Genomic DNA, 16,190 nt, shown 5'->3' with positions numbered 1-16,190 from the left:
ACACACTGGTTTTCTAATCCTTTCACAGGTGAAAGAGGATTTCAGAAGAAACAGTGTTGCTCTTTCATCTGAAACACTCAGATCTTGCTTGTTAAGAAATGGCTTTTTACACTGTTACACGGGGTCATGTTTTTAAAGTGTTTTGAACAAGGTAAAACGCCTGTTCATTTTTAAGAAAACTGAACTAATCTACTAAGTAATCCAAGTTCTTGTAAGCACTCTCACGGTGTTTCTCATTTTGTACCATTAACATGATTTTTTAATGAATGGAGGAAATGGTTTGAAAATATGGACCAGAGTCTTGTTATGAAGAATTATACTTACTGATTTTACTCAATTTGGTTGCAATGCTTCCAGTCATTTTATAAGAAGCCTTAAGACAAGAAAACACTTTGTTTGTAATGAAGATACTAAGATATAGTGAGACACAATCAGTTTTTATTATACTACCCTGCTCATATATTCATAATTAAAAAAATGAATAAAGAGATGAATGATATACTGTGATATGATCCAATCAGACGTTTTTGAACAGGATCAGATGCATTTCCTTCATAGTGGATTAACTCTGCAAGCACGGATCCCAGAGGAATTCATATTAACTCTCTTTATTTACTTGATAAAGGGGATTATTCATTTAAAATGCAGTTATTGTGAGAGTTTGGTTATGTTTTTCTTGCCCCATTTAATCACATCTGTGATGTATTTATTAATTCTGGTTCTTCCATGGAAATTCAGCTAGTTTGATTTAAAGTGTAATCTGGTGGTTGGGGGAGACAACATAATACATTTATGTACTTAGGGTGTAAAAAGATGTCGAGGGACAGGAATGGTTATTGAATTGCTAGTTCTGCCGCAAGACATCTACAAAGATACTTAGCAAGCTGCTGAGCCCATTTATTATGTCAACTTACTGAATGGTCAAGGCAGGATCTTCAACTCTTCTATTCATAGCAAATTTCGACGAGAATTCACAGATTTCCAGTCTTCATCCTTAATACTTCCCTGACCCGTGTTCCACTTGGCATGGTATTTATCTGCAGGGCGTTTTACTCAATGTGTGTATTATTGGATTTCACAGAGAGGGACTGTATGTATTCAGGATTACGCTTTTGCACCTATGAGGAATACCCTGGGAACTGGTATGACCCGTGGAACAGTCCTACAAGTGTGTCTCCTCCCTCTGAACCCCTTCGCTGTGCCTTTCAATAATGTGCAGGAGACGCCTTCTTATTTTCCACTAGGGCCCGTGGGGCACATCCTGGCCCCTGCAGCTATTGAACTACCCCCTGGACTGGGGGGCTGTGATTGAGATCCCACCATGATCTTTATCTACAGGAGCCTTGACTGGACTTCGTAACCAGTTCATTAGAACCATAAATGCATCGGTACCCAAGCAGAATATGGGGAATTTAAGTAAACTAGTGATTTCATTTTCAAGGTATGGCTAGCATGAGGCAGCCTTTCGATGAGTCTTCAACATCCTTTGAACAGCAGAAGAGTCGCAGAACAGCCAATGATAGACGTGGGTGAAGGTTAGAAATAGAGGCGATTTGTACCACCTCAGGCTTATCAAGCAAGTGCAGATCTGTGTCATTGTGTAGCTTCAGTCATGGAAATGACATAGAACCATAACAAAAATCCCTTTGACATTTATCTTTTAGTTTCTCCCAATACAGCACAGTTCTATAACCCCATTGTTTCACACTTCTAATTAAAGAAGTAAAGCCTGGTGCACAAACACGTATTTAAAAAAAAAGATAACATTCCGGGATGCAGTCCTTTTTAAATAACAGGAGAACAGAGACCACAAACTCTTAAAAAAATATATATATATATATATATATATATATATATATATATATATATATATATATATATATAAACTCACCCACTGAATAATGAACAGCGGAGAGATTGCTCCAAGATTTATTTCCCCTGCTTGTTCTCCCCAAGTGTTTCCCAGTGCCATGATCATTATATATAAACCTTATCTATTATATTCCATAATGCTCACATTGCCAGGTTCATATTAAACAATGCATAAACATTTTTATTTTGTTTTCTGGTGTCAAGGATATGAATCAATTCCAACAATTAAATAAAGTGTGAAGAAGAATAATAATGTATTGTGAGCGTGGCCCTGTATGGATGAGATCTTCAGATAAATCTGAATGTGTGGAATAAGCCAAAGTATAGAAAAGAAAAATATATATATACAAAACTGGGTAATAAACGTTTTATTGCAAGTATGCTTGACAAACATAATGAAATGCATCGTGTTTTATAAAATAAAAAATACTGTCCTTTTCATAATGATCAATAAGCTGCATCACAATCCCTCCAGTGAAGCTGAATAAATGCAGACCCATTGTATTGTACCAGACAGGTGTGCAGCCTCACACTGCTGCTGCTCTTAAAATACACATGTTCCATTCCTATTTGAATCGTCTCCCTCTGCAGAGTCCTGGAAGGTGTGATTTACTTTCCCTGTTGGAAATGCACGGCTCTTAAAAGCTGTAATATGACGAGTGTTGGTTCGGAATCCTAGAGAAATATTAGAGCAGGAAATAGCAAGCATTGTGTACTAGCTGCTTCAACCAAGTACTAGACTTCCGAGGGGACGTTCTGACGTGGTCTGAAAACGTGAGCTATCCAAACACCTGCCAGTTTCACAATCTTCTGACTCCAGAAATGCAAGCAGCCATGATGCGAACGCAGGCAGAGCATGGCACCCGGGGTGCTTCTTTATACCCAGGTCAATGCCATCCACCAGCCTGCATCTTAATGTTACAGGCTACACATTCTGACGGGTACAGTAACAACTAGTAAAGACTACTGCACCTGGAATAAGGACACAACATGTGACACTACACCAAGCCCGTTTTTCTTTATTTAATGCTAATAATTAAAAGCGTGTCCAACAAACTCTGACTTGAGACTTTGATGGAGTGAAAGTGGGAAGATATGAGCTGTGAGTAGGAATGCTGCTCCCACAGTCCCGAGAGGGCAGCATCTTTCAACGATTCAATGATAACTGGACAATCCTCACGCCCCTCCGACTGAAAGAATCGCACCAGTCAGAGCTCTTCCAACCAATCCAGCCATTTCCTTTATACAAAGAGCCCATTATATTCAGATTTCAAATAAAATGCAATTAAATTTAAGGTGAGCCTAACTAAAGCCAGCTAGCACTGAGCCATTACATCTTTAAAAAAAAAAAACAACAAAAAAAAAACTAAATAAGCAATGCAGTTAATTGGGTTAGGTCTTCTATTAAATATCCTAGCTGTGTTTTTTTAAATTTCATTTTACTGTACATGACACAAGCTCCTAACAATCAAACCAGAAGAAAAACCCTGGCAAGGTTTAAGTGGACCAATGGTAAACATGTAATCCTGTGATCATCCTCACTAAGCGGTCCACAGTGTCACACGCCTAACTGAGCGACTGGTGGGCCGCTGAGGGTGGTTACAGTTACATGTCAGGATTGTGGAGCTGGAGGAATTTTCCATTAGTCACATGGCAGTTTCCTTGTTAGCACGCTCATTTAAGGGAATCCTGTGGGGTACAGGCTGAGGGGCTGGCTCTCATTGGTGGGGTAAGGCGAGTGGTATCCCTCAGAATTGCGAGGAATGCTTCCGCTGGTGGAACCGGAGCTGTTGCTGAGCGTCTCGATGCTTCCCTCCCGCTGCAGCTCTGCAGATTACAAACAGACAGCAGGGCGATGGTTACTGTTCATATATTAATACAGCCAGGCCTCCGCACAGCCAGAGCAGCTGCTGAGCACACTTCACTGGAGCTGCTTTCCTCTCGCCATTCTGGGGGTTCAAAAAGAAAAGGTTAAAGATACAATACTAGTAAGAGAAACACTGAGCACATGTATAATACAAGAGCTTTATGAAATGTTTCTAAAGAAATGTTTTTGATATTTCTGTCTGCCTGTCCAGAAGAAAGCAGCTTCACAGACAGCATGTCAGAAATGTGCAAGTCCTCCTGAATCCCACTCCCAATACACCACGATTCACGAGAGAGTTACACAAAGTCCTCACAGTGTGCATTTGTTCCAGCCCGTTCCAGGTTCAGACCATTCCTCATGCAGGGGCATAGTGGAGGCACGAGAGATGCACGAATCCACAGGTAAATTGGTTCATTGTGTTGCAAATTCTCTTGTCCTCTATAATGGCACGTTATATATTTTTAAACATCTGGCAAACTATATGCTTTCCTATTTTTTTTTTAAATGCAGTAATAAATCCCCTTGCTTACACAGTTTTATGTGTCAAAGTCACATTTTATTGGTCTCCGGTTTTATAGTGAAAATATGCGCTGTTTTCAGCTTGCATTAATGCCGTGTTCACCTCAGACCAAAGGATTTCTTTAAGTAATTCACTGTTTTCATTGTTTGTGGATTGTAAGGTGAGTGCACTAACTTTACAGGTCACTTGCTCACACGCCACGGATTCAGATGGAGTCCAACACATGTACACAATGGGATTAGCTGCCATCCTTATATAATGTACTGAATCCTTTTTATAATATGTAAATAGGGGCATGCATCAGTACTTGTAGAGTAACAGATAATATTCAGCAAACATTTATATATATATATATATATATATATATATATATATATAAATAAATAACTTGCATCAGACTACTCTAGGGAAGCCACATGACCATTACCCACTTTGTATATTGGAGTTTCATTCAAGCCGAGGTTCGTTCCGCATTATAGCAACAAATCAGAACCTCTTTCCAGATGCATGCTTTGGACAGCAAGCGTCATGTGAGCCCACCTACAGGCAATCGTATTAGTTCTGTCACAAGGCATCTTCAATGGAGTAAATCACTGCCTTACCAAAGCTGAAAATATTCAATGCATACACTACGTACTGCGTGTGGGAAGTACAATACAAATACAAATATAAAGCAGGGCTGCAGCACTGTGGATTTGCTTTGCACCCTGCAAGCACTGGAGGAGTGATCTGGTCTGATTTCTGAAGCAGAACTGTGGATAGCATTCATTTTCTGCCTGAAGGGAGTGTAACGACTTTGTTTCTAGTGAAGCGGTTTAACCTTTCCTACTTGCATTCATAAGCTATGCTGGCTCTTGTAGTAAAGTTTCCTGGACTGGAGGGGGAGGGGTGTGTGCGTCGAGGAGATGCAGTGAGCAGGTCTGCTTCATCTCAAACATTATCATTATCAGAGCCATGTCATAATCTTTATCAAATGCCTTTTAACATCCAGATCTAAACACACGCAACTTACAAATCTTATTTGCAATTTTTCTTTTTATAAAGTACCATATAAGATTTTTCTTTTTCATTCTAAAAGTACCATTACTCGAATGGAAATTTAAAAACTGTCGTCTTTTTTTTTTTAATCCATTCTGCACACAAACAAGTACTTCACAGTCTTCTGTAATTAAGGTCTCAGAGTAACAGCTCAGCCTCTTGCATTCCCCTTCCTCTCTACGGAAGCTGCAACATGTTATTGTAAAAACATCAGTTGGATGTATAATTGGTATTAGATATTCAAGAAAGAGTTTTTGTTAGTGAAATTAATGGTGAAGCATCAAATAATACCATCTGATTGGATTCTGCATTCAGAGAACTCTTCAGTGTTCCACTCTGATTTCTTATTTTATTTCTGAGCGTGACTAATATTTCCCTGCATTCTTTGAAGCTCCTGAAACATAAATCCAAGCCCGCAAAGGAAAAAGCACTTCATTTATCTCCCCCCCCCCCCCAATCGTAAAGGTATTTTTCTTTAAACCTGCATCGAATCCAGCTAGCTGCCTAACTGAATGTAAAAGAATTCTTGAAATGTCTGGTGATTTCAAACATCTTTCTCCAATGAAGGATTGTGGTGGCTGAGGTAGATTGAACTTAACATTAAGAAGAAACAAAATAAGGATCAAAGCAAACAAAGCCTCTTAATCAGTATATTACTGCCAGTGTAACTGCAAGGGATACGCATGCAGTCCCAAATTCTACCTCCTCACTCTCCCATGAGCGGAGGAAGTTTTAAAAAAAGCAGTAATTTGAATCAGAAATGAGCGGCGTGACCCACGCTAATACGATACTTCTCCTGTCTGATTTTTTTGTTTTAATCTCACTGTGCTCACAGCTGGCTTTGGTTAAATGTCTCACGTCAGAGTCCTCTCTCACTGTGCAGCAAATCACTTCAATCAGACATCATCACACCGCTTTATTGCAACGTGTGCAGGGGAGCGAGTGTCACTTGGGTGAGCCGTCAATTTTGTCATGCCAAACAATGCCTTGGCTCCAAAGTTTGTGACACCAAAAACAAAATCTGCCTTCTAGTGCATCACAGTAGGAGTACACTGCGTGAAACTGGATGCTGTTGGTCATTTACATCTAAAAGTATCAGACTTCAGATCCAGGCAAGATGTTTGTGAAATGACGAACGCTGGCTTCTGACGGGTGTCTGAATGGATTCAGAGGCTGTCTGGTTTCAGCTCTATAAGTTGAAAGGTTCTGTATGTACCCTGAAGTGTACTGATCATCCAATCTAACATAACAAAGAAATCTAAACATCTTTCCTGAGCGCACTACAATCCTCTGTGAGTGTCGTGGTTCATTATAGTAAATACTTCAACACATCCATGCTGGCTGTATTTGGAGCTAATGACCAAACTCACAAGCCCAAAGCAAAAGTGGTGCTTTTAGGATACTGAGCGAACTGAATTAGGGCAGAATGCTTAGGTTTCAGTCGTGTTTGTTGCAGCTCACAGACTACAGACAGCTCTTTTAAAATGTAAACAGCTCAACTCATGCACTGTGATCTGATAATTGCCATTGATGTTAATCCCCTTGCCAGACAGCATGCAAAGGGTAAATATAATCAGTTTAATTTGAAAATCTAAAGAACGCTGTTTCTTCTCAAATCTACGCTCACCTGATGAAAGTTGAGAAGCTTGTTTTAGTTACTCACTGTAAGCATGGCCAGCACGATTCCAGCAATTGCAAAAGCTACAGAAATAATCTAAATGAATTGTGATGCTGACTCACATTCATGCTCAGTTTATAGTGGCCAAAAAGAAAGTTTCAGTTTGTAAGCTGGGCCCAGCACAGTACTTTGTTGAGACCTGGGTTATGATGTTACAATGGAACAGAAAATAGAACAGTTCTTTACTGTTGCTGTCCTCTTAGTATTTGAGCGTTAAGAACACTTTCTGTTCTCATGAATGCTAGGCAGCTCATCACTAATCTAAAACAAACACTATGCTTTGCAGCACTCTTCCTGGGGTCTGTGGGGGTCCTGGCTGGGTTAGCTTAACTGTACCGTACACAGCATGGCTAGAGTATCCTCGGTATTTTTAGCAATGCGACTTGTCATTCTCTGTAATAAAATCAGACATTCGGGATCTGATTCGCTTCTTTAGATGCTAAATGAGAAGGATTTCGTCAGATTTCAGTAGCTGTGATCGTGCCTAAGCTACAGAGACAGAAGAAGGAATATGAAGCCAAGTTCCCCTATGGGTGTAGGTCACAGCGTATATAGCTTTAGGAGCAGTTTTTGTATTTTGCATTAAATGCATTTCAACACATACTGTACTGTAAGGTGTGCAGGAAGGTGAAGGTTGACTTCAAAACATCTTGAAATATGAGGCTTGAGCCTGAACATCAGGGGCTTGTAAGGGTCACCCCCAATATTCCTCCTGCATCAGGTTGTAACAGAACTTCATTTAGCTGATTGCAACAGAAGGCCTTTGCTTGCAGTACATTATTCATTTAGAAAATGGCATAGTTTGCATACTTCTTGCATATTTGTTGAATATTAACAATAGGTGGAATATCTTCCTTTTTTTATAGATCCTAAATAAATGCATAAATCAGGTAGTAGGTTTTTTTTTTTAGCAGTTCCTCTGACACTGTTTCTGTGGATCAGCTGAATAGAACAGGGAATACAGTGGTCAAGCTGAATTAAATCACACGCTGGTCCTGTCTTAGGAAGGTGATTGTGGGAGACACGTGACTCGCACCAAGCCAACACGATGATCAGCTGAGTGGAAAGAGTCCCAGAGAGTTTCAGCTCTCTAAACACACAGGACTCGTCTAGTCAGAGCCATGCTGCACTGGAAGCATGTTTGAGCAGATGAATGTTCTTAGAGGCAGCTGATTCTGTGGCAGGCACAGCTTTGTAAATTAAACTTCTCTATTAATACAAGTTTTGCCATCTAAACTTAATTAAAACGCTTGCCAAGATCTCCCCTATACACTTTGATTACACATCCTGAACAGTGACACAACTCTGTTGCTGGCAAGCTGCAAACCCGTGGTACTGCATTCAATCAGAAATGAAGTCACAATTCCTATACAATTAACAGAAAAAAATCACCACCTTCTGTGTGAGAGTATTAATCTGCTGCTAGAATTAATGGAATTTGACATTTAAAAAGCAGCATGTGCAGATATACAACATGTGCTGAACTGTAAAAAAAACAAAAAGCTAAACACCAGGCTTCATTCAGTTTCATAACAGAATGAGACACGACTCCTCTAACCACTATAAAGCCTTCCACACATGTAGATAGTCCTCATTAAAAAGTAGAAATATGTGAACTATAGTTTGATGCCTGGGGGTGATATACAGTCGGTCTTTGTTGGCTCAAAACACAAGCCTTCTGCAGGGATCTCTCGCCTCTCATCTTCCACTCTTATTTAAGACTTGCTTGCTGCTGCGGTACTTGGAGCTGTCACAATATTTTATTGGACAGCTTTTGCTGGTGGTTTCCGCTGCACCGGTCCTGGAAATTTACGTCGGGTTGATGAGTTTGGCGGCAGTGAGAGCTGAAATGGGAGCGCTATACCAGGAGAAGCAGAAGCACCAACACTGGAACTGAAGTATAAAGAGCAAGCAATCATCTAGATGCATAAGCAGAGCAAAACTCCTTCAGACATGCATCGTTCGGCTGCATTAGAAACTCACTGAACAAAGCTATGCCATTCTTTTTTTAGATAGATACTCTACTCAACGTCAGAGTGCTAGTTTAAACGCGTAAGATAAGGTTTTGGGTATCTGAGCAAACAGCTGTTAAGTAAGGTGTATGTTATGATACCACAGTGTATTACCCCACATGTTCTTACCCCTAGACCTAAGCTCTCCATATCGTATATAATCTCTCATTGAAAACCATTTTCCATTCATCTCCGTTCCTGCTGCTCCAACAGTCTCATAGGCTTAGACAGTGCATTTTACATATCTTTGAATGTGTTGCCCCCTTTCCCACTCTTTCTTTCTCTCTCTGAGGCTCTGCATTCTGGATGGCTTTCCCTTAGCAAGCTGTTAAGAGCAGTTTCAGAAACTGTCCACAAAAAGCCCATTTGCTGGCAGGTCAGGGATAAATGATACACATCCCAGCTCCGAGTGTCAGCAGAGGCAGCTCTGAATACAGGAATTCTTCTTCATCGTCTCACACTGTCACAGCACATTACACTCAAGCTCTGGGCTTGCTGGAGAGAGCGACCCTGGAATGAATGGGTGAGTGCTGAGGGGAAAAAAAAAGAATCATCATTGTGGTCTTTCACACTCCAGTCACTTTTCATAGCACCATACTCTTCAAGATCAGCTAATGTCACTTTTTTTTTAGCTTCTGTGTTGAGTGTGTTTCAGTAATAAAGTGCGCTTCTTTCTGAAAGCAGGGGAAAAGGAAGGCCTCAGGGAATGTGACAAAATGATCAACTCATATATTTCAGGAAAGTATCCAAAAACTGCGGCAGTACACAGACTCTCTCCCATTGGGACAGTGATACAGGGCTTTCCTAGAAAACGATGCACTGAGAGGCTGCTACTGGGAGCATCACAAACACCCAGAGGAGAGGTTTACAACATTAAAAAACCTCCATTAGTGTGCATTTCATTATCAACCCTTTAACCTCCTGAGACTAGAACAAAGCAGCAACAATCTACCGTCCTCACTGCGCTTTGCACAGAGCAGCGCGTGCGTTCATGATTTTAAAGGGTCTGGTGCAGTGCAGTGTTAAAAACATTACTGCTGGTGTTTGGGGACACAGTGCAGATACAGAACGACTCCAAAAGGGGTAAAACGATGTGCCATCAAATACATACTGTACTTGTGCCTCATTGCACATGCAAGTGATCCCCATCATCCATGACCACATCTAATCCAGTCCATCAGCTCCAGTCCCTCACATTCTCAAGCCCACAGGAGTCCGACTTGTTGCAGAAGTGTATAGAGAGCTCCAGCAGCCTGGCAGGCACCTCCTGGAGTCAATGGTAATGTTGTTCCACATTGCGCTGATCTGTCCCACACCACGCCTGTGCAGCGTGTCGGCTGGCCAGGTGATTGAAAAGCATAGTAGGGGAGCCAGCCTAGTTCATTAAATGATAATGCTTGATTTAAGATAACTTTCTTTCTATAATTTATCATCAAAGTACTACAATTAGCAAAATAATGACCGACTGTACAACAACATGAAATCATAATAAAAGCAAATCGCTTAATGGCACAGACCCAATTGTTTGGATTTTAAGTTAGATGTGTATCAGTTATGGAATAACGAGCCACACACACACTATAAATAATATCAAGGCTACCACTTGCTCAAATAATCACAGCAATTTGCACTGATGAATATGAGAAACACTTTCCAATTTAAACATGCTGTATTTCAATATGCCTTTGTCATTGAGCACGCTTCACTAATAAAGGGGCTTTTCATACAAAGCGTTCTGGAAGCTGCTTAAAAACCAAACTAGCCTGTAAAATCATACAGTATTACACCACTGGCATTAATAGACAAATGTTTCAGCCATTTCCAGACCACTTCGTTTTTCTATAACTAGATTGAAACGGCAGCAGAACTTGACTAATGGAACAAGAACACAATAGCCAAGCTTGTGATGGGTTTCATAGAGTTTCAATGCTATGAATCCTACTGATAAAAGACAAGATGTGCTGATAACAAAAGGGACAAAACAACTGGCTTGTACAGCCTTCCTAATGCACTGCCAGCACCCTTTACCTTCATGGCCAGCGCTGGAGAACCATTCACACCCACACAGAGCCTGGCATGCTTTCATTCAATGCACTGTGACAAGCATGTTTAAAAACCATACTGCCTATCTTGTATGGTTATGTAGATGCGATTGTGAATATCTCACACAACGAGCATGTATTAATGAGCCTTTTCACAGCTTCATTATGTGCATGCAACGCCACTGACATAATAACAGTACCAAGAACCTTGAAGCTTTATCATCCGCAGTTCAGTATTTTATATAAAGGCAATCTAAAACAACTGTAGCGGGTAAAAGGCCACAGAGTACATCAAGGTTATAGCTAAATGATAAAAGGAGGCTACAGACAAAGGTTATCAATATAAACTTAAAAAGAAAATACCTGTGTGTGTTTGTGTCTCAAATATTAAAATGCAGAACAGAACACACATTTCCATTCATACCTAGATGTTCAGCTCCATAAAGAATCTGCTGCAATCACAATTACTGTTTCTGCAGGCTAAAAACTGTATTATTGTAACTTACATGAAAAATACTACGAAAGCATGAAACAAGCAGAGACTACAATCAGCATTTTACTTCCAAATTATTTCTTTTTTTATCCAGTTAGAACCACACCTGTCATTCTATTTTAATAAATAAATAAATAAATAAATAAATAAATAAATAAAATAAAATAAGGAATTAAAACATTTGTGACATATCCTATTTTAAAATACGTTACTATATCGGAATAGAAGTGTGTTTGATGGAATCCCAATTTCAGGACGTTTTTTGGCATGTTCCTGGTAACGTGTATAGGCCAGCAGTGATCAGAAACAGAGCAGGATAATGAGACTGTGCTGGAGAATGCGAGCTCCTCTGAACGATGAAACACTGTGCTGGAGAATGTGAGCTCTCCTCTGAACGATGAAACACTGTGCTGGAGAATGTGAGCTCTCCTCTGAACGATGAAACACTGTGCTGGAGAATGTGAGCTCCTCTGAATGATGAAACACTGTGCTGGAGAATGTGAGCTCTCCTGTGAACGATGAAACACTGTGCTGGAGAATGTGAGCTCTCCTGTGAATGATGAAACACTGTGCTGGAGAATGTGAGCTCTCCTGTGAACGATGAAACACTGTGCTGGAGAATGTGAGCTCCTCTGAACGATGAAACACTGTGCTGGAGAATGTGAGCTCCTCTGAATGATGAAACACTGTGCTGGAGAATGTGAGCTCCTCTGAATGATAAAACACTGTGCTGGAGAATGTGAGCTCCTCTGAACGATGAAACACTGTGCTGGAGAATGTGAGCTCCTCTGAACGATGAAACACTGTGCTGGAGAATGTGAGCTCTCCTCTGAACGATGAAACACTGTGCTGGAGAATGTGAGCTCTCCTCTGAACGATGAAACACTGTGCTGGAGAATGTGAGCTCTCCTGTGAATGATGAAACACTGTGCTGGAGAATGTGAGCTCTCCTGTGAACGATGAAACACTGTGCTGGAGAATGTGAGCTCCTCTGAACGATGAAACACTGTGCTGGAGAATGTGAGCTCTCCTCTGAACGATGAAACACTGTGCTGGAGAATGTGAGCTCTCCTCTGAACGATGAAACACTGTGCTGGAGAATGTGAGCTCTCCTGTGAATGATGAAACACTGTGCTGGAGAATGTGAGCTCTCCTGTGAACGATGAAACACTGTGCTGGAGAATGTGAGCTCTCCTGTGAACGATGAAACACTGTGCTGGAGAATGTGAGCTCTCCTGTGAATGATGAAACACTGTGCTGGAGAATGTGAGCTCTCCTGTGAACGATGAAACACTGTGCTGGAGAATGTGAGCTCCTCTGAACGATGAAACACTGTGCTGGAGAATGTGAGCTCTCCTCTGAACGATGAAACACTGTGCTGGAGAATGTGAGCTCCTCTGAATGATGAAACACTGTGCTGGAGAATGTGAGCTCCTCTGAATGATAAAACACTGTGCTGGAGAATGTGAGCTCCTCTGAACGATGAAACACTGTGCTGGAGAATGTGAGCTCTCCTCTGAACGATGAAACACTGTGCTGGAGAATGTGAGCTCTCCTCTGAACGATGAAACACTGTGCTGGAGAATGTGAGCTCTCCTCTGAACGATGAAACACTGTGCTGGAGAATGTGAGCTCTCCTCTGAACGATGAAACACTGTGCTGGAGAATGTGAGCTCCTCTGAACGATGAAACACTGTGCTGGAGAATGTGAGCTCCTCTGAACGATGAAACACTGTGCTGGAGAATGTGAGCTCTCCTCTGAACGATGAAACACTGTGCTGGAGAATGCGAGCTCCTCTGAACGATGAAACACTGTGCTGGAGAATGTGAGCTCTCCTCTGAACGATGAAACACTGTGCTGGAGAATGTGAGCTCTCCTCTGAACGATGAAACACTGTGCTGGAGAATGTGAGCTCCTCTGAATGATGAAACACTGTGCTGGAGAATGTGAGCTCCTCTGAACGATGAAACACTGTGCTGGAGAATGTGAGCTCTCCTGTGAATGATGAAACACTGTGCTGGAGAATGTGAGCTCTCCTCTGAACGATGAAACACTGTGCTGGAGAATGTGAGCTCTCCTCTGAACGATGAAACACTGTGCTGGAGAATGTGAGCTCTCCTCTGAACGATGAAACACTGTGCTGGAGAATGTGAGCTCTCCTGTGAGTATTGCTCTAGTGTTGTATCTTGTTTTTATTTATCAAATGTATGGGTTTGAGAATGCCACTAACATTCCTATTGACTTGTTTAATTGAGTGAATAAATATTGCCAACGACACGGGTTCTGGCTAACAACTTCAAAACAGAGACATGACCAACATTATATAATGAATCCAAAAAATACTCACTGGTTTTAACAACATTCTAGTTTACCGGTTTGTTACAAATCTGATTAGAAGCTCTCCAACTGCGATGAACAGACTGACACGATTTTGCACTAATTAACTGAATTAGAGGAACATGCCCTCTTAATAAATATATTCATACACCCCTCGAATTGGCATTATATAATATTACACAGGAACGCAACCCTGGGGTGAATGCTCATTCATTTATATAGAATGTATAGAACATTTGAAAGGGTTTGTTACATGGTTATTATTGTACATTTATAAGCATATTACACAGAGATTAAGGGACCATGTACTATACCTGGCTAAGTACCAATACACAATCAGATTTACAACAGGATGCTGCGGAAAAATCTAATTTCTGAAAGACTGCATGTCAATCGGCTCCACTAAAGCACTGCTCTCTCTGTAACACTGTGGAGTAAAAACACAGCACAATACAAGCAGGGAAACATTTCCTACAACATGCAGTCTTCGTTTTAGATTTCACACTCTCAATAAATAATGTCAGCTTCTGTATAAAGGGCTGCCAGCAGATGAGCCTGTCTCAGTATGGAACAGACTAAGGGAACGCATGTCTGCTCAGAATGTAAAAGAATATCACTGGCTTGCCATGTGAACTCTCAGACGACACATCTGTGACAATTCACATTTATCACGGGAGTCTCGGCGCAGCGCACGATCCTGTCTATACAAAGCAGCAGAACAGGTGGACAGGGCCACAGCACACTGGATTTAAGGGGGTTACAAATCAGACTGACTGATAGGAAGGAAGGAAGGAAGGAATCTGCTAATCAAGCTTCTGGAACACTGGGCTCCGCGTTGTAAAGAATACGACTGTCAAAGCGTTCTAGAACCTTGTTACAATAATGTTCTTATGGATTCTTCTCTGTCCCTGTTTTTCAAGCTGGTTAGGAAGGTAGAACATGATATTCAAATCGAATGAATTGGTTCACCCTACTCAGACTGCTGTAGCTCACTCTTCTCCATCTCTCTCTCTCTCTCTCTCTCTCTTTATTTCTTTACATAATTGTGCTTGTTTGTCTCTGCCCAGTCCTTTCTTTATCTGGAAAGGGTTAAACCATATGTTTACCACAAAGCCCTGGGGCTGAGAGTTGAATGTAATGTGATCAGTAATGAATTTTGTGTTACATTAGGCTGTATAAATGGACGGACAAGCGCAGACAACAAGTGGCCAGGAGTCGGAGTTAATCTAATGATGCAAAAATAGAGACAGAACCAATTACAGAGAGGACCAACTCGGTGCTGCTGCAGCGACTGCAAATGAATAGGTACAAATCAAATTACTGGCTAATAGACGCACTACAAGAGGGGCAGTCAATGCTAAACGCATTACAACCTTGTGACCTCGCTGCTCCGAGCAGCAGAATCCGCAATCCGACTTCCATCTTCCCTCACAAATCAAAGGGACTCTTGTTCACTTAAGTAGCAGAAGAAAGTGCCGTTGCTTCCTAAACGAGTTAAACATTTGGATTGTCAGAATGGCAATTTCCCCTTTTGGTTTCAATGTAAAATGACCTCATATATTATTTTAAAACCTTTGAAATTTACCATTTCCAAGTATATCAGTGCAAGAACTCTATGCTACAGACTAGACACACAAAAAAAGAAAGAACTGCCGCAGCTAGAAGTGTGAAGGGGTTTGTTTACTTTTTTTTTTTTTTAATTTATGCATCGGCAAAAAATAAGGACGTCTGTAATAAATGTGCTGTAGTCCTTAGTTGTATTAATTCATAGACAAAACAGCCAAGTATGCAAGTATCCTTTCAACAGTGGCAGAAAGTAGTTTGATTGTTTCAGAAACATTCCTTCACTAGGCTCCTACTTTAATAATGTGTCACTTTCTCAGAGCACTTACTGAAATTGAATACGACATCTTTACAGCCTGAACGCTCGCCTCCTGCTAGTCTGTGCAGGAAACTTGTATTAATTCACACTTCACTGCCCCCCTGGATTATCTTATTTTATTTTATTTTTTGGGTTCAAACTACTCAAGTGCTTAATAAAAATGACAATGCTGCACAGCAAGTGTCAATAATTCAGACAAAGTAAATGAGTGCCAACTGAATTCATATAAAGCAATACACATGACACACAAAATGAACTCAGCATTAATTCATCATGAACAAGACCATTTAAAAGAAGATCAGCAGTTCACCCTGCTTAAAGAAAAAAGCAAAGATCCTAATGAAGCTGGAAAACGCAAGCCCTATTTTAGAGAGTACCTGTAATAAGAACAGCAACCCCCTTAGTGAGGTGACTGCTGGACTTCAGTGCTCCTAAAACTTCCACACAT

General features: G+C 40.9%; 1 protein-coding gene across 7 annotated transcripts in view; it reads right to left on the bottom strand.

Annotated features, from left to right (window-relative positions):
• Positions 1–2,289: 2,289 nt before the first annotated feature.
• LOC117429545 (BCAS3 microtubule associated cell migration factor) overlaps positions 2,290–16,190 on the bottom strand; it is a 174,238-nt gene continuing 160,337 nt past the window's right edge. For 6 of the 7 annotated variants that reach the window (XM_059001332.1, XM_059001330.1, XM_059001334.1 and 3 more), the window contains one exon: positions 2,290–3,699. In XM_059001332.1, the coding sequence (XP_058857315.1) occupies positions 3,551–3,699 (149 nt within the window). In that variant the 3' untranslated portion in view covers positions 2,290–3,550. Of the gene's footprint in view, positions 3,822–16,190 lie in introns of all 7 variants that reach the window. The other variant, XM_059001337.1, reaches the window with a different exon arrangement.

Source organism: Acipenser ruthenus, chromosome 26 (assembly GCF_902713425.1).
Source record: "Acipenser ruthenus chromosome 26, fAciRut3.2 maternal haplotype, whole genome shotgun sequence".
In the NCBI taxonomy this organism is placed as follows: domain Eukaryota; kingdom Metazoa; phylum Chordata; class Actinopteri; order Acipenseriformes; family Acipenseridae; genus Acipenser; species Acipenser ruthenus.
The sequence above is the reverse complement of the archived record's forward strand: the minus strand, read 5'-3'. Positions and strand labels throughout refer to the sequence as shown.